This window comes from Simochromis diagramma, unplaced genomic scaffold, assembly GCF_900408965.1.
Source record: "Simochromis diagramma unplaced genomic scaffold, fSimDia1.1 OVJJ01000284.1, whole genome shotgun sequence".
Lineage (NCBI taxonomy): Eukaryota > Metazoa > Chordata > Actinopteri > Cichliformes > Cichlidae > Simochromis > Simochromis diagramma.
Genome location: NW_024386871.1, coordinates 1,580,484 through 1,598,555, shown reverse-complemented (window position 1 = coordinate 1,598,555; position 18,072 = coordinate 1,580,484). Strand labels below are relative to the sequence as shown.

Here is an 18,072-nt window from a genome sequence, read left to right as displayed (position 1 = left end):
TATAGTACTTAAAGAAACAGTCCACTTTTTTTGGAAATAGGCTCATTCTCCATCTCCCTCAGAGTTAAAAAGTTGAGTTTGACCATTAAGTCTTTGGTCATTTTTCAACGCGATGCTCACGGTCCCTTTGGATTCAATGATGTATGCTAAGCTATGTTAAAAGTGTTATCACCATACAAATCAACTGTATGGATTCCAAAATGGTCAGACTCAACGTATTAACTCTGAGGGAGTGTTCCTTTAATGATGCAATATAATATAGCACTTAATGACTTAATGTAATGTATATCTGACGTTTTGCCATTTAATGTTTAATTATGTATGTTTTTTTTTTATGAACTGGTTTAAAATCACTTCAGAAAAATACCACATGGCAGAAAATCATGTTTTCTCGTGTTTAACCTTATTTAAGGAATTCACACTGATTAATGCTTCTAAAAATGTAATTGACTTTCAGTGTGAATGATCAGACATTTGCATTTGATCTCTGCAGCAAGAATACCTGTCAGATGCCCAAGACGTTTTGATACTGGTTCAAAATAACTTGGATTTGAGGCACAGAGACTATGCTTCGCTCGTTCATAGAATCTTCCAATGGCATAACACGTCTCTCCACTTTCATTTTGACATATTACAAATCGTTTAATGTTAAAGAAATTTTGATCATCATCATTCAACATAACAGTGAATGAATTACGTTTGAGTACACGACTGTAATCTTCTGAGTGAAACACCTCGCCATTTGTAATGATTCGTTGAAAGTACTTTACTCTGCTCCTTTGTACCCCATAACGACTCAGTGCCATATAGTCATCCCTCCTAATTAATCGCACTTTAGGATGATTAAGTGCAGTGATACCATGTGTGCGAGTTAAATCTTTTAACTGTTTAGGTCTTGTTAGAGATTCAAATATCTCCTTGCATTCATTTGAGGCATCTTTCAGTAAAGTCTGGCCATAAAATGGTAAGGCCTTCTGTAGCCAGAACATTTTTACAATCTGTAGCGCAACCCCTTGAGTGCTTTTGATCATGTCTAGTAGTTTAGCATTGTAAGACTCAAACACAAAGGCGGAATGAGCCCACAAAGGCCCCCAGTTAACTACACTCCTTGGTAAATGGAGGCAAAGATGTACATTATAAGACAGATTAGCTTCCCCATAGAATACCTCCATGTCTTTCACAAAATCTGTTAGAAGTGCCTCAGACTCAGTAATCTGCTCTCTAGTTATATTTTCGCCCAACAGAAGGGATACTCCCTTGACTAGTTTAGACCAGTGATTCAGTAGTGGTTCTGGCAATACACCTTTTAGTACAGGTAAGCTATAATAAAAGAGCCACATATACCACTCATGGGCTTTCCAAAATTTCCTCAATGTGACAGACCTTGGCACACGAGGTACATTACATGGCGGTTTAATCTTTAAAAGCATTTCATCTAACAGTTTTGTAGACCTACCTATGTACCAGTGCTTTTCATGGTTTTCACTGTTTAACCACAGCCCTGTTACAGTTCTTGCAACACCCAGAAGTACTGAATGCATATAGTCTGGGACAGACCCTTCAATAATATCAAAACTGGGAAGTCTACACAACATACTTGGCCCTTTAACACCCATAACAGCTTTACCACACTGTAGCGCAGCTTCTACAAATTCATTAGTTTGTTCCTGATTGCGGAGCTGAATGTCCTTCTGAAAAGGATATACACGAGTGAATCCTCTGCCTTTTTCAACTACCTTTCCTTCATGAAGGCAGTAGGAGCATCCATATTCACCATTAAACTGTTTAAAATTTTGGATCAGAGGTCTGGCAACTGAGTCACTCATTAGAATTAGAGGGATTACTTTTGTATTGACAGAAACGCCTTTGTCATCTTCCCATGTGAAACCACTGTCCTGTAGGCCCACACACTCATCAATGAAAGGTTTTAAGAAACTTCTCATGTGAGGCTTCTCATCCCCGAACCATAGTGCACAAAGGAGTACATTATCCTGTCTTGTTTTCAATGGCAATTCATTAATGGTGCAAAAAAAGGGGCCAAATACTACAAGGGGACTTTTTAAAAACTGGCACACCATCACAGCTAAATGTTAAGCTGAGGGTTTGAAGAGCCGTTTCTGAACCACTTAAAGCTTTCTGATACAAAAAACCATCACAAATGTCACTGAGAGAAGTAGATGTTTCTGTTTGCCTTCCTATTAATTCATCTGTAATTCCTGGCATTCTCAAGAGATTTTTGAGTTGATCTTCTGGTTGAAGTTGAAGAAAACTCCCTTCAATAGGAAGAAATCTCCGGCGCCGGAGATTTCTTCCTATTGAAGGGAGTTTTTTCTCCCCACTGTCGCTAAATGCTTGCTCACAGGGAATCCTCTGATTGTTGGAGTGGCCAAATACTGTAGGGCAGGGGTCTAAAACTCCAGTCCTCAGGAGCTACTGTATGTTAGAGTAGCTCTCGAGGACTGGAGTTATAGAGACTCCTGCTCTAGGGGAACTAGCAATTCTTGTGAAAATTTAAAAGAAAAATCCTTAAAAACAACAACAATAACAACAACCAGCAAATATGGTCTTGAACGTGGGCACAATTTTGGTGAAAATCCACTAAGTACTCACTGTTTCAAGTTCATACCAATATTCAAAGTGGAGCAGCGGACACCTTACCATCACATCAATCCTTCAATCAGACCTCAAACACCATGTTAACACTGATAAATTGGATACAAATTAATTAAATAAACCAGCTTTAAGCATCAACTAAGTCTTGTTTGTAATTCTTCAAAAATACAGAGCTACCCTTCAGCTTCCTAGTAGACAAACTGTCATGGTACTGGGTCTGGTGACCCAGGGTTCTTATGTTTTTGAGTTGTGTTAATATTGCAGTGTCAGTCATGTTTTAATATGATTTAACTTTTGATTTGTGACTATTTAGAATTGTAGTTTAAACATTTTCCTGACTGCATAATTCTCAGTGAATTTAAAATACGTTTTCCAAGTCATAATCCTTCTTTCCCGAATGGACTTTTATCTTGTGCAGTCTCCAGACTTAAACCCCATTTAGCTGGTGCCACACACACATTCATGGGAACCTCTACAACAGATATTGGAAGAACTTTCTGAAGAATATTTGATTTCTATTGTAAAAAGAAAGCCTCGGGTGTGTTCAGCTGTTATATTTGCCAAATCTGGCTACTTTGACGACTCATAATTTTAGAATACATTATTGTGTACAAATTGATTCCATGATTATTTCTTTTTAACTCCAATTGCTTATTTGTACTATGCTTTCATTTCAGAGTGCAATGAGACATTGAACTGCATATTTTTCAATTAAAAAAATTTGAAAAATTGGGGTGTTCTAAAACTTTTGACCAGTAGTGTATGTGAAAGTAGAAGCAGAAGAACAGTAGCAGAAGACCACACTGGATGCCATTCCTGTGAGCAACAAAACAACGAGGCTACTATAAGTCATCTTACCTTGTATCAGTGATTCAGGCTGCTTGTGGTGTCGTAGATATTAATACTAATTTAAAATCCAAAGACTACCTGAGTATTGTTGCTGACAATATCCAACCCTCTGTAATTAAATTGTCCCCATTTTCTGATGGCTGCTTCCAGCAGGTTGACAGACTGTGTGAAAAAGCTCAGATCATCTTAAACTGTTTTCTTGAACATAAAACTGAGTTTACTATACTCAAATGACCTTCACTGTCACCAGATCTCAATCGAATACAGCACCTTTGGAATGTGATGGAACAGCAGATTCACATCATGGATGTGCAACAAATCTGCAGTAACTGTGTGACGCTATGATGTCAACATGAGTCAAAATTTCTGAGGAATGTTTCTAGCTCCTTGTTGAATCTGTGTAAATGTAGTTATGTGCAACACTTTCATTGCTTGTAATTATATGTTCACACCTAATTAAATTTCATTAGAAGAGGGACTTAACTCACACCTTATGCATTCATTTACATACATACACACACAACCAACACTATAAAACAATTAAGGCTATGTTCACACTAATGCGTTTTCGTTTGAAAACGCATCGTCTTCTCTCCGTTTTGGTCTTCCGTCCACACTAAGACGGCGTTTTCCCCAAGGAAAAACGCAGCGTTTTGGAAACGCTCTCGAAAACGCATACATTTCAAAACTGAGCTGTCCTGTTGCAGTGTGGACACTCGAAAACACAGACTTTCTAAAACGATGCTGCATGTTAGTCATGTGACCAATTAAACAAAGACAGCGGAGTGCATTATACAGCAGTTGTTTTGATTGCTCTCAATTTCCACAGCCCTAAAAAAGATTGATATCAGTTTGTACATGCTCCAGATAGCTTTTCTTCAAATTCTTTAACTCTCACTCGCTTTTGCGCATGCGCAGGACTGGAACGTAAGCGTTTTGGGCCATTTCAATGTGGACGCACAACTCTGAAAACGACTGAAAACGTTAGTGTGGACGCGGAGTGTTTTCACCCGGGTCAAGTTTTTCCATCTTGTGCTGGGCAGCTGTTGTACCACACTGTCATGCTAAGACAGCAGATGCCTTCTATTGTGGCTCTGTAGATGTTCACAAGCAGCAAGAAGAGAGTCCGGTCCATTTTAGCTTCAAGAGGAAGACGACCCTTAGTTGGACTTTATTCACCAGGTGTGATGTGTTCAGCTACCAGATCAGGTCACGTTAAGTGAAGACCCAGGAACTTGACGTTGTCCACACGCTCTACTCCCTCCCCGTATACAAGGAGAGGCGTTTGTTCTGTCTTCCTGGATATCCTGCAGTCCATCATAATGAACTCCTTAATCTTGCTGGTGTTCAGGATAAGGTTGTTATCTAAGCACCACTGTGGATGAGAGGATAATTCTGCTCCTCCAGCTGAGGGAGATACAGTCTCTCTGCTGCTGGATGAGTCAAAGCGTGCAAAGAAACTGTTCAAGGTGTCAGGGAGAGTTGGATCACAGCTAACCTGTTGGTTACTGTGTTTACAGTCTGTTATACTCCTGATGCATCGCCACATATTTTGCGGTAAAGTAAATTTTACTTTAACTGAATTTCAACTTGCTGAAATTTCATTTTCAAGGTGGTTCAAAGACATGATTAGGTCAGCTATTCAGAGTGCCACAGGAATCTTCACTGAGCGCTGCTAAAATAGCTAACATTGAAGAATATAGTCTAAAGAGCTTGGAAAGAAAAGCATCAGGACTTCTTTAAGCTGCTTGAAGACATTTCACTTATCCAAAAGGCTTCTTCAGAACTGAAGACCAGGATGACTGAGAACCTTCACAGACATTGAAGAATATAATCATTGTCTATCATGGGGCTCACGTTACCGTATTCCTCCAACATTAAGAGCACATTCAAATGATTGCTGAAAGATGAGAATAACTTTTTTGCTTCCATTTTACAGCAAAGATGACAAAGTATGTCCATAAATCTTGGTCAATAAAAGGGCTAATCTGCATATTTCATTTGGCCATGGGGGTGAAATCTGCAATCAGACATAGCAACTTGAGCAGAAACAATATTGTTTACTCCATTACTTTAGAGAAATTCGAGTGGAACAAATAACACAAAAACACCACAAGATGAAAAATAATGCAGGTCAAGAAATTACCATTGTACACATTTTACAGTGAAGTAAACAGTTCACTTGTGCTGAAAAAGAATCTCAGACTAGTTGGTCAAAATCAGTTGTTGAAACATCTTTAAAAGGCTTTCCCTAACTGAATTTTACATATCGACTGCATTTACACAGAATAGAAAAAACCATGCTGAATGGAGATGAAATGAAGACTTTCCATTAAAATATACTGTGTTTTGAATCAAGGCAATAAACTGTCACTTCTTCTTCGCCAGACTTCGTGGGGAACTTTTAAGCAAGTCTCTGATCCTAAGGTATGTTCCTGTGGCTTCAGCAACTTCAGTGAACTCTGGTGTATCTTCAAATGGAACGATGCCAGCTGCGAACTTGCTACGATGCGGAACAGCAGTTATCTTCTCGAGATGCCCTGGAGTCGTACAGTCTCCACTCACCGGATGAGGCAAATCTGACTCAGGGCTCTGTGGGTTGTCTACTTCGGCTTTCACTGGCTCAGGACTCTGAAATGTGCCGTCCTCGACTAACAGTGATTCGGGACTCTGAGGGGTGCTGTCCTGAGTTTTAACTAGCTCGGGACTCTGAGGGGTGCTGTCTTGGGTTTTCACTGGCTCGGGACTCTGAGGGGTGCTGTCCTGAGTTTTAACTGGCTCGGGACTCTGAGGGATGCTGTCTTGGGTTTTCACTGGCTCCGGACTCTGAGGGGTGCTTTCCTGGATTTCGGCTGGTTCGGGACTCTGAGGGCTATCGTCCTTAACTTTGACTGGTCCCGGGCTTAATGACAAACCCTCTTGAACTTCTGGTTGATTTTCTTTGCTTAGGGAAGGTTCTTCAGGTTTTATTGAGTCCATTCCTTCATCCGTGTCTTCAGTTTCTGTGTCCGCGTGTGCAGATGTGGATACACTTGGTGAACTTGGTACAGGAGTTTGTGCGGCAGGTGTCTCACAGTCACTGTTAGAGGCCATGTCAGCATTTTCTAGAGCTGCCCAGATCAGTCTCTGCTGCTCCTCCAGTTCCTCCAGTGTCAGGTCATCCTCTGTTCCCTCCCCAGTCTCATCAACCACCACCCAGTCACGCCCTCGCACAGCTGGAGAGCCGTTGGTGGGAGTAAGTGGAGGTGTACCTTTAGGGAGAGGTGGGGGGGTGGGTGTAGCAGGAGGAGTTCCCTGTGGTAAAGGCGGAGGAGAACTAAAGCAAGGAGAGCCAGGAGGCAGTGGTGGCTGGAACTGGAAATCACCAGAGCTGTGAATTTGATGAGGTGTTCCTGGATCTATGAGAAGAAATAAAATAAAATCATCCACAGAGTGCTGACTGTGTATTTTTGTGCAACTGAGCTACAAATACCAAACCAAAACATTGTTTCTGTGAACTCAGCGTGATCTACTCTTGTTAAAAAAGTTATTAATTAGCAATAATCCTGGTAACAATTTACATAGAGCATTGATATACTGGCAGCAGCCAGGTCAACATGTTGGTTCAACAACAGTAAAATGAGAACTACTCATCTTTAGAAGATCCATAGTTTTTACATTCCAACTTAAAAACACAAAGTGAAGTTGGATGGATGGGATCCCAACTCTGGAAATCTAACCATTCAAGGAGAACATGAATGCAGGCTGTGACACCCAGATGTACGGTTACCTGATTCAATATCCATGTCCGAGCTCCTGTCTGGGGTCCGGTCCGGGCTAAACTTACTCCTCTTCCTCAGCTGTGGAGATGAGTCAAATTCATGTCTTCTCTTGCTGGAGGCGGCACCAGGCTGTTGGCAAGAGCAACATGTAATAAGACCAAAAAGCACGACTTTTGTTTTTCCTTTCTTAGCAACATATTTAAGTAGAAATATTGAAATCCTGTGGATTAAATGGAGGTCTGTGCAGTTGGATCAGTGTTGATTCATGCTGTAAAATGCGTAAAGGAGATTTTAAAGGATGGGTCATGTGAACACCATAAACTGTTGCACAGAGCAAAGTAACCTCAAGACAGTAGATTTTGTCCTCGATGAGAACAGTAATGGCTTAAATATCTAATCTATATCTTATTTCTAAGAATGAGCACTAATCTGCTAAATTTTGCTCAAGGTGGTGGCCGATAAAAATTTGGTTGAAGTTGAGAAGCTGCCGTTGCAAGAAGTCAGTAGGGAGCTGGGATACAGACCGTGGGAAAGAAGCTGGACAGGTAGGCTGCATAGTTTTGCTTCATGTGGCTGCTCTGCATTGGAATTGAACCATAATGCAGGAACTCCTGAAGATACATCAGAAATAAAGAAAAAGTGTTATTTAACTTAATAAAAAAGACAGCAAAAAAAAGGTCCCAGCATACTTTAATGGGTTGTAAACCATTTAAACTCCACATTTAATTGAAAATAACACAAAGACAACATAGCAAATTTGGAAACTAAAAATATGTACTCATTGTTGATGCCAGCAACATTTGTCAAAAAGTCATAAGAAGGTCATATACACCACAGTATAAATTAGCTCTTTTTAAAAATTAAAAAACAAACAAACAAACAAAAAAAAAAAAAAAAACACTGTACAAATTCATGAGGAAATAAAATATTTTCCCATTCTTTCAGCTCAGGGTCTTTTTAGTTGTGTTTTAACGCAATTTAGTACCTGGACTTTTATTTACTCCACAACTGTCTAGATGGCTGAAAAATGTTGCTCCTGACCCTGTGTGTGTGTTTCAGCATTCACAGGGCTGACACCCATACAAACATGGACGCTGTTTTTTTTCTGATAACTACTCAGATGGTCCCTCTCCTCATCAGAATTTAACATTTTTAGTTGTCAGATGACATGACAGGTGGCAGTCGTGTCATTTCTGTCTCCTGTTTACATTTTCAGTCAGTCAGTGATCTCCACTATAAAATTGTGGATATTGCAGAACCGTCTGTTGGCCTGAGGATCTCAGTCATATATCTATGTGCAGCGATTTTTTTTCTAGATTCACCAAATTATTTTTTGAAATCATCTTTTTTAGATGACAAACACCTCAAATTCCTTCCAATATTACACTGAGAAAGAACCTTACATTTATTATTATTTTTCCCATGTTTTGGTTTATATTCACACAGTGAAAACCCCAATCAAATCAAAAATGTTTGTGTACTCTGCTGTGTGCCAGAATGCAAAGCATGTCTGGCTACACAAACAAATCGCAACAAAGGGGGAAACAAAGCAGAGTTTGATTTAACCAGACTAGAGAATGTAGATTTAGCTTCACAAGTACTGATCTGTTGCAATTTACCTAAAAATGTGTTGTGTTGAAATTATTCAACCAGATATTTCTAGTCTTTCATTGCCCCTTTCTTATTTTTATGACATCAAATCAACATTTAATGTTGATGGTTTTGAAACAGTACATCACATATTTACTTTTTACCGGATACCAGGCGGTACTGGAGGTCAAACATTTGAAAAGGCAGACTGCAACACTTACATCTTTCATTTTTTGTGGTGCGGCTACATTGAAACCTGGGAAATCCACCAGTTTGGAAACATCATATGAGAGGTTTTGTGAATTAGTGTTGTCAGTTACAGTGCCATCACTTGATGCTGTAAGAGAGAAAAAAACAACATCCTCTATAATCTGTGCAGACTGCAGAAGCTTTTATTTTTCTACTTACTGTTCAACAAAGAAAACAAATTGTGAAGCTGTTTAGTTCTTTTTCAAACTTACCATTTCCGTCATACAGTGATAAGCCAGAGTTTTCCATCTCTGCCTCTTTGAGCCAACCTGGTGGGTAACCTAGCTGCCTCATGCGATAGATCAGAGGAGGTAGGGTGTTCTCATCAATGCCCAGAGCTGTCAGCAGCTCCTCACTGTTTAACAGCACAACACAGTAAATAAATCAAATGAAAAATTAAAAGACTAAAAATTACACTTGTCTAAGTTGGCATAGAGACCAAAACCATGTGATCTACATGCCAAATATCTTTGGTATAAACTAACTAACAGATGAAGCCTTTGGAGTACGAATGTGAGATAGAAAGCACTTACCGAGGAAAAGCTTAGAAAAAAGTACTTGTGTGAATAAAGCAAGTTGTGTAAAGCGCTTTCAGTGCTCAGAGAGTACTGAGCACCAAATGTATTAAAGGACATGCAGCTAACTGCAGCAAGTCTACCACCAGCATGCAAGAAGCTGAAGCCAAGGATTATGATTCAGAAACTCTGAGTGAGACACTGACAGCTTCTTCTTCATGTAATTAATTTGGTAGAAAAACAGATGTAAACAGAACAAATATTACACTGTCAGACAAAGAACCTGGAAGCTGCTGTGGTTGTAAAATGTTGTAAATACATTACATTTTTAAAATTCAATTGAGAAGTACAGACTTATTTCAACATGAGTACTGAAAAAGGTACTGTTGCAAACATAAACCTTAGGACAATAACGTTGGGCAATTTTCACCCATATGATGAAAAAAGATCACTTAGTGGTCATTTCCAAGGGAATTCATAATCATAATAAAATGTAACAGGGGTCATTCTTTCCCCTCTTAAATCTTATGTGGTTTCTCTCTCCCACAGTTGTCAGTTTGCAGGGAGACTGTGCCTTCACCATTTTTTATTTTTATGATTTTTTTTTCCCATTAATGATTCCCAAATTTTGAGCCTTTATTTATTTTAAATTGAGTCCCCAGATAACACTTTTTTTTTTTCATTTTATGAAATGAAGTACGTATATATAACCCTGTAAAATATGCACTTTTGCAACATTATGTAATTAAATTAAAATTGTGAGTAAATAAAGATGTGTGGAGAGTAAAAAAAAAAAAAAGTCCTGCCTCATGACTCCAGGCTTGTATTTGGCAAACCGCTCCTCCACTTCATCAGCATGGTATCTCTGGTTACTCTGCATGGCTTGGTTGTTGCTCTGATTGAACTCCTTTCTTCTCTCATTAATTGCAGCCATGTCTTTAGGCTAGGAGAGAAAAAATACATTCCTATATTAAATTATGTTCTGTCCTTGTGTTCATCCTGGATTAACAGATCATTAATGGTACCTTGGGACAATCTCTCAGCTGGTGACTGCTTGAACCACAGTTGAAACACATAGACTTGGGTCTACAGTGAACAGAGCAGAGACAGAATCACTATACATTATAAATTCCACCCAGCACACAAACAAAGAAGAGTTGTAAACAGGAAAAGCTATGGAATTTTTGTAGTCTTACCTTTTGTCTTTCATTTCTATTTCCTGGCCATCAGTTCCAATGACTTGGTTGAAGACTTGCAGATAACTTTGCAGCAATTCAGGAAGCTATAATGCATTTGTCTACACAGCTGTGAATTTTTAAAACTTAATAAATCTGACTACAGCACTTCATAGGCAATAAATGTTTGATTTATTCATGTTAAAGATACGTTGGAACATCCCATCCATCGGTCAGCTGGGGGTTTTCATTTACCAGAGGCTGTCCAAGTTTATCAACACTGAAAGTAGTGAAATATAAGACACTCCCAACAACCTAAAACAAAAACATAACACAATAAGTTACTACTTGTGAGCCTACACATCCCGTTTTCAGTGTGTTTGAATGAGAAATAACAGCATGTGCTCACTTTAAAGGCTTCTGCTGTTGTTCTCACACTACTGGAAGACATCATCTGTGGATCTTCGTCCAAAGCAAAAGCGGAATTCTTTATAGAGGGAGAAATATGTATTTTTAAAAAGAAACTTCATTGTGATATTGAAAATATTTACAATAGTAATATACAGTGCTGTGAAAAAGAATTTTCTCCCTTCGTGACTTGTTTTTTTGTTTTTTTTTGCAGATTTGTCTGTCACATTTACATGTTTCAGATCATGAACGACTTTATAAGACAATGAAAACCTGAGTAAATGCAAAATGCTATTTTTAAAATTACGTTTCTGATAATGAAGTCAAAAAGAATTTCTAAACTTACCTGTGTAGAAAACTAAAACGCCCTCACCCCTTGCAAATGTAAAATTAATCGTGCCTTTCTGTCTTTGTAGACAGACACATGTATTTAATTTTCAATGATTTATTACAGGTATTTGCCGTATCATCAGTAACAGACTGAATGTTATTGCCAGCTTGAACCCAATTAATGACAGACTGACAGCATACCAACTTAGTCTTATGGCAACATTAATGGTAGGTTGTAATGACAGGATTAGCATACCAGCAAAAAGATGTTTTTTGTTGGGGTTTTTTTTTTTACAATATTACCCCATCAGCCTTTTACAGCTTTTATGTCAAAAAGTGATAAATTACAATATGTGCTATTGTAATGTTAAAAAATCTGAACAATGTCATATTTTAAAGTGACGTATTGTGGTAATATTCTATCATGTTGAGTCTGGTGATTTTCACCTCTAACAAATAGACACAAAAAAAACTTCACGGCTCTGTATATTCTAGGTACACACCTGAGGTTTGATGTTAAAGGAGGACCTCTTTTCAACGTCTGGTTTATGGTGCCTCAAAATCACACTGCAGATGCAGTCTTCAATTTCCTGGCGACACGTCCTAGCAGGGTGATTAAAAATTGTCATTCATATGTTGTGAATGGATCTAAACTGAACATGTTGTTAATAAATGACCATAGATGTAATAATTTCACCAACAAATACGTTCATACATAAAAACTTACTTAAAATATAAAGAATTCTGACTTACTTTGATATGATGTTGTTTGTATAAAGGACCTGAAGAAGAGGCCCGTCGGTGTTAACATCTTCAACAGTGACGCCGCTGTAGTGTTGGAGGAGGGAAAACATCGCAGGATCAAGGTTGGCGAACAGTTTCGTTTCATTTGAAATGATCATTATTGGGTGTCTACTAGTTACCTTGGTCGCGTCAGGAGGCTCATTTTCCTTCGTAATATTTTATGTGGTCTGGGAATTAAAGAAAAATGACAAATTCTGCAGAAAAAGGACTGTTAGAAGTCATTTCTTGGTTGTGTTTTGGTTGCATCCTATGCTAGCAAATTTAAGCTAGTGCTAACAAACTGCCACAAGGATATTCTCCTCAGTGAGTCTCTGGATGTAATCGTCGCACTCCTCCAGCCTGCTCCGGAGCTCGCTCCTCTCGTCCTGCTCTTCATCATCATCTGTGAACCGAATGTGCGTCATGACCGGGGGAGCAGACTCATCGAGCTGCTGAAAGAGCTCACTGTCCCCAAAATCAACTTCAGCCATACCTGGCGCTACCCGATCCGTATGCGGAAACACGACATATCGTGCGCATGCGCAAAATGTGATTGCTCCTGATACTTTCACAATAAAACTACTTAACCGTCACGTAACTGATGTACGTAAAACCACTAATATTATTTGTTTTTAACTTGCATTCACAGCGTAAAGTAACCCTAAATAAAAATATAAATACATTGGATTAATACATATCTCTGAAGATATATACAAATAAAAAAAAAACTCCAGGAATAAATTTGAATTAAAAAGTTTTTTGTTTTTTTTTCTTATGGACTCAAACAAGTTTTGCTGAAAAACTGAATATGGAACAAGCAAAGCTTAATACTAAACAATATATATATTAGCTGTATAATACCAGTAGGCCAGCTCTAATAGTAATTTGGTATGGCTTCAAATTTGGCCCGCGGGCCAGAGTTTGACACCTATGTTTTAAATGGACAAGTCATTTTTTGAACTGAGGAGACCAGTTGCTCGACCTTTGGGAAAGGATTATCCCATTGTTATATATAAACCTTTCTGATGTCAGTTTTGACAAGACTCCCAATAGAACTGGCTGAGATGTAGCTCCAAACCATGACAGTGTCTCAGAATTTACACGTGTTTTACGGATGTTTGTGTTTTAGAGAGGTAGGCACATATGTACCTCTTTCCTGGTTGGACATGTTGGCACTGATTTTAGAGCAGTTCTCGTGTTGTTGTATTGTGTGCTATGGATTCAGCACTGAAGCAGATGCTGATTAGCAGACCTAGTTTGACTGAGCAAACTCACTGCAATTTTTTTGTTTTTTGCCTAGACAACAACACTGTGATCAAGATGAAAAACAAAACAAAATAACATTTGCATCTTTTCTCAGTTTATCTGTTAAATGTATTACTCTTTTACAGGTCCAGCCAAGGAGTTCCTGCTTAATCTGTGAATGAGTAATACATCTGTGAATAAGTGAGTTGAGTGACTGAGCTGACTGTCTCTGTGTGGGATCAGATAGTAGAAGGAGATGTTCTCTGTCCCTCCTGATGGTGCCTGAAGGACTATCTAGGAAATATGAATGTGGGGTGAAATGAGGGAACATCACCTTGCCTGAAGTCTTTGTGTCTTGACGCACACTTGCTGTCATGGTGTGACTGGGCTCAAAGCTCTCACTGGGTGTCTTTGGTTGAAGGATGTAGTGTCTTGTATCCTTCTCATCTGAGGAATCGTCCATTAGCCTACATCAGGAGGCTCCACAATGCTGCAGCCAAGTGGCTGCAACCCAGCCCAATGGAGGGGGAAGTTAAGCTGCTGAACATGCTGACACTGCAGCAGTTCATGGAGGGGCTCCCAACAGGAAAAGCAGAGAGGGTCTGCTGTTATCGGCCAGTGAACCTCGAGCTGGCTGTGACGCTTGCCGAGGATCACTTGGCAGCACGGCAGACCCTGGTCCAACCAAACCCTGGTTTGACCTGTGGCTTTTCTGGAGGCAGAGAGGGTGGAGGTTAGGTTTGTGAATGGTGACATCCCATAGTGCCACTGCAGGTCTCGTTTGAGTGGATTGGCATGGATCTCATCGAGCCATTTCAACGCTTTGTATTAGTGGCGGATGTGTAATCTGGTGGATTATGCAACATGATATCCCGAAGCACTGCCGCTGTGCACCATTTTGGCAAAGAGTGTGGTGCAGGCCCAGTTTCAGATCATCTCATGAGTCAGCATCCCGAAAGAGACAATGACTAACCAGGGCACATTGTTCATGTTTCACACATTAAAGGAACTGTACGAATTACTGGGAATTAAATCTGTTTAGACTGTTCTGTTCATGTTTGGGAGATTAACACAGGAGCAGGTATCATTTGCCCATCTTTTTCTCACTCTTAGCTGCTGTTTTTTTCTTTATTGAGAAAAGAGACAAAACACTCCATCCCCGTATTGACTACTGCACCCTTAACCAGATTACAGTTAAAAACAAGTTCCACTACCTCTTCCTTTTTCCACCTTTGAACTCCTGCAGGGTACGTCCATCTTTTCCAAACTGGAAATGCTTACCATCTGGTTAGGATTCGTGAGGGCAACAAATGGAAAACAGCCTTCAACACCCACCTTGGGTATTTAAGGTGCATGGCGATGCTGTTCGTCCTCACAAATGTCCCAGCCTTTTTCCTAGCTCTTGTTAATGATGTCCTCAGGAATTTTATTTTATTTTTCTTGTTATTGTCTGCCTTGACGACATCTTGATTTTTTTCTAGAACCCTCAATGAGCAACAGAACCACGTCTGGCAAATTCTCCACAGACACCTGGATTATAGGCTCATTGTGTAAAAGTCAGTCTACTGAATGGATCTGATCCTGGAGGTCTGCCCAACTATCTGTATGTTCCTACATCAGCTCAGTCTAAGGTATTGCATTGAGAACACACAGCAAAATTTAACTCAGTAGTTAAATTAACTGCTTATAAGTTCATAGCAAAGGAAATTTCGGTGATCTAATCTGAAAAAATATGTTGGGGAATATATTGGATCCTGCACCATCACTCAAAATAAGATGGTCCCCACTCCTCCTGCAGGTCTCCTCAGACCCCTGCCTGTACCTGGGCGGCTGTGAGCCCCCAGAGCCCAAGATTTGGTCACTTACTTACTACCCAGGTAACACAGTCATTCAAATCATTTATTAGGTAAAGAGTTTGCCATGGACCCTAAAATTATACAGGCAGGGGAAGTCTTGATCTCCAGAGTTCCACTCAATCCTAAACTTCACATATCTGAAGATGCTGTTGTTTGTATACTGTTGACAAATGAGAGAGAGGTGGTAATGAAAAGAACCAACCAGGTTGAAAAGTAAATGCTATATAACATTGTGCGGTAGTAGCCCCTCCCAGACCAGCTGTCAGTGCATCCCAGTAAATTTTGTCATCAGTTTTTTCTTATTTGGTTACAAATTGAGCCCATTAAAAACAGCATGACTGAAAGAGCTCTAATATGTTTTTGTGTTGTACTCACTGGTAGGTTGAAGGTCTGAAATTCTCTTCCTTGGCTGTCATATAGGAAAGTTCCCAAAAAGGTCCCTTCTGCCCCTATGGTCAACATTCCCTTGAAGAAGAAGAGAGGTTTTGGTGAGAATTATAATACAAAAAAACATGAAATCTTTAGACTAACAACAAATTCATGTCACTCACATAGGCAGAAAACACTCTTGGGGCGCTTTTTTTGGTTCCATCAGGCGACTGGTGTTTTGGGAGATGTCCCAGTGTCAAAGCAGTGATGGAGACTGGGTGGAACAGTGAGATGATTACACTCTGACCTGCCAGGGGCCAGCAGTTCCCTGGAGGCACAGGCAAATATTCCTGAGGAAAGAAAATTAATTATTACGCTGCCCAGAGTTCTTAAATGTAAACTTTTTCTCCATGTTATATCACTTTAAATCTTGCTGTGCAAACTATGTAATTCTTACTTGGATTACTCTTCTACTGGCCATGGAGGGGTCCACCCACTGCATACATTTGCGCACAGAGTTCTCTGTCCATGAGGAAACCCCGCTTAGGATCATGACTCCTGAATTCACACAAATCGCAGACAAATTATTTGTGTTCTTTGTGTACATTCATGTATAAATAATGTCGATACAGATGAAGATGGCGATCTTTACCTTGAGATTCAAAAATTGGCTGAGTGTCTGCTGTTTCTGCTTCTTTTTTGCTGTTTATGGAAATTGTGTAGCTCACAATTCGTGGGAGACACAAAGTAGAGAGGTTAGGGGTGGATGTGAGTACAAATGGTCCAGGTTTTACTTGTGTGTTAGGAAGGATTGTCTGACAGAAAGTTCTGAGTCACTCACTGGCAGAAAGACAGAAAATGATCAGTGATTCACTCTTTAAACACAAGATGCATTCATCACTATGTAAAATCAAAAATTATTTATTAAAAGCTGTTTAAGATAAGATAAGATAACCTTTTATTAGTCCCACACGTGGGAAATTTGTTTTGTCACAGCAGGAGTGGACAGTGCAAAGTTTTACTTTCTCTACTTAGAATCATTCAATATATTTAACATCCTAAGACCTGGCATCCACATATGTGCACACAACACATTTTGGGTTGTCTAGACCAAAATGCAAAATTTTGCTGTACAAGGGGCTGATATCCACTTATGAGGACATTATACTGCCATTGAGATTTAAAGTGAATGTCCTCATATGTGGATCTCAATTTTCTCAGAAACAAAAATCAGGTCGAAGCAAACAAAAAAAAGTAATTCTTTGTTTTTACAGCCCAAATAACAAAGAGAAATTAAAAAGGCATGCCATGAAAGAGTTCAGGTCTTAGGAGGTAAAACAAATCTTTGCATCTCTGCTGCAATAAGTCTTTAAAGCAATGTGCACCAAGCTCATACCTTTAGGGATCAGGTGTTCACTTGTCTCTGGTTGATGTTTAGTGGATCAGTGTATGTTAGTCGTTTTTTCTCTCTCTCGCTGCAATCACAGGTATCTGAGTATGCTGAATGCTGCAAACACAAAGGTTTACTAATAAATTCATTTTTTTTTCAAATCCAATAACATTCTGTCTGACGCAGTTGCCATGGAAGCACGTGTAAACACTGTCAGCAGAGTTGCTTTAATTTGTCATTTTTTTCACGTCACCTGTCACCCGCAACTTTTTCCCGACCGCATCTTAAAAAAAATGCACGTTACCAATGCAGTGCTTAACACTCTAAACTGGTGTTTATTTAACTGTGGCATCTCTCCTTTGTCTCCCAGTAGACATGATTTAGGTGATCTGGGCAAATTACAAGGTATCCATCCCTGCATATAATTCAATACACTGTTCCAAACTGGAAAAAACAGCCGGCATTCCCAGAGGGCGTGTATCAGTACCTTTACTTGTCGACATTTCCAACACAAGTCCTCTCTACCAACACCCATTCAATACAGCGCTGAAGGAGTATAATAATATATATTAAGAATTTTGTGCTGCATAAATCCCTCCTTATCTATCGGGTTACTTTCGTGTGTTATTGTAACTCTTCCTTTTAAACAGTTTCTTATTTGTAAATACTTCCAAAAATGGCCATAGCGCTCCAAACGAAACTTATTTGTAATATTCTCATATGACATGAAAAAATCTCCCTCAAATAAGTCACAACAGTTCTGATACCTCTTCTTAGCCATTGTGCCCAGTAAACAGTCTGCTTACCAATTTTTATTTTAAGATTATCCCACAAGGTGGCATACTTTTAAGGCACAAGTTTATATTTTTATGCACGTCCAACCACGCCATTTTTGAAATTTCAAAATAGGATTTTGCATCTTACCCTCTTTATTTGCTT

At 39.3% G+C, this 18,072-nt stretch overlaps 2 protein-coding genes across 3 annotated transcripts; both read right to left on the bottom strand.

Moving 5' to 3' along the window:
• Positions 1 to 5,387: 5,387 nt before the first annotated feature.
• zcchc8 (zinc finger, CCHC domain containing 8) lies at positions 5,388 to 12,829 on the bottom strand. 2 transcript variants are annotated; one of them, XM_040031544.1, is made up of 15 exons: positions 12,590 to 12,829; positions 12,414 to 12,456; positions 12,244 to 12,318; positions 11,994 to 12,093; positions 11,162 to 11,239; positions 10,964 to 11,067; positions 10,774 to 10,839; positions 10,603 to 10,663; positions 10,384 to 10,520; positions 9,275 to 9,417; positions 9,035 to 9,150; positions 7,748 to 7,834; positions 7,232 to 7,352; positions 6,226 to 6,860; positions 5,388 to 6,147 (listed from the first exon to the last, which is right to left on the bottom strand). In XM_040031544.1, the coding sequence occupies exons 1-15, from the start codon at positions 12,762 to 12,764 to the stop codon at positions 5,833 to 5,835; spliced, it is 2,256 nt and encodes a 751-aa protein (XP_039887478.1). In that variant the 5' UTR covers positions 12,765 to 12,829; the 3' UTR covers positions 5,388 to 5,832. The 2 variants fall into 2 exon arrangements, with proteins under 2 accessions (XP_039887478.1, XP_039887477.1); XM_040031543.1 differs by having other exon boundaries at positions 5,388 to 6,860.
• A 2,567-nt stretch (positions 12,830 to 15,396) lies between these two features.
• LOC120733396 (SUN domain-containing protein 2-like) lies at positions 15,397 to 16,502 on the bottom strand. The gene is made up of 5 exons (XM_040031541.1): positions 16,396 to 16,502; positions 16,201 to 16,301; positions 15,926 to 16,093; positions 15,750 to 15,839; positions 15,397 to 15,534 (listed from the first exon to the last, which is right to left on the bottom strand). Exons 2-5 carry the CDS (start codon positions 16,294 to 16,296, stop codon positions 15,421 to 15,423), a joined length of 468 nt encoding a protein of 155 aa, XP_039887475.1. The 5' UTR covers positions 16,297 to 16,301; positions 16,396 to 16,502; the 3' UTR covers positions 15,397 to 15,420.
• Positions 16,503 to 18,072: the final 1,570 nt, after the last annotated feature.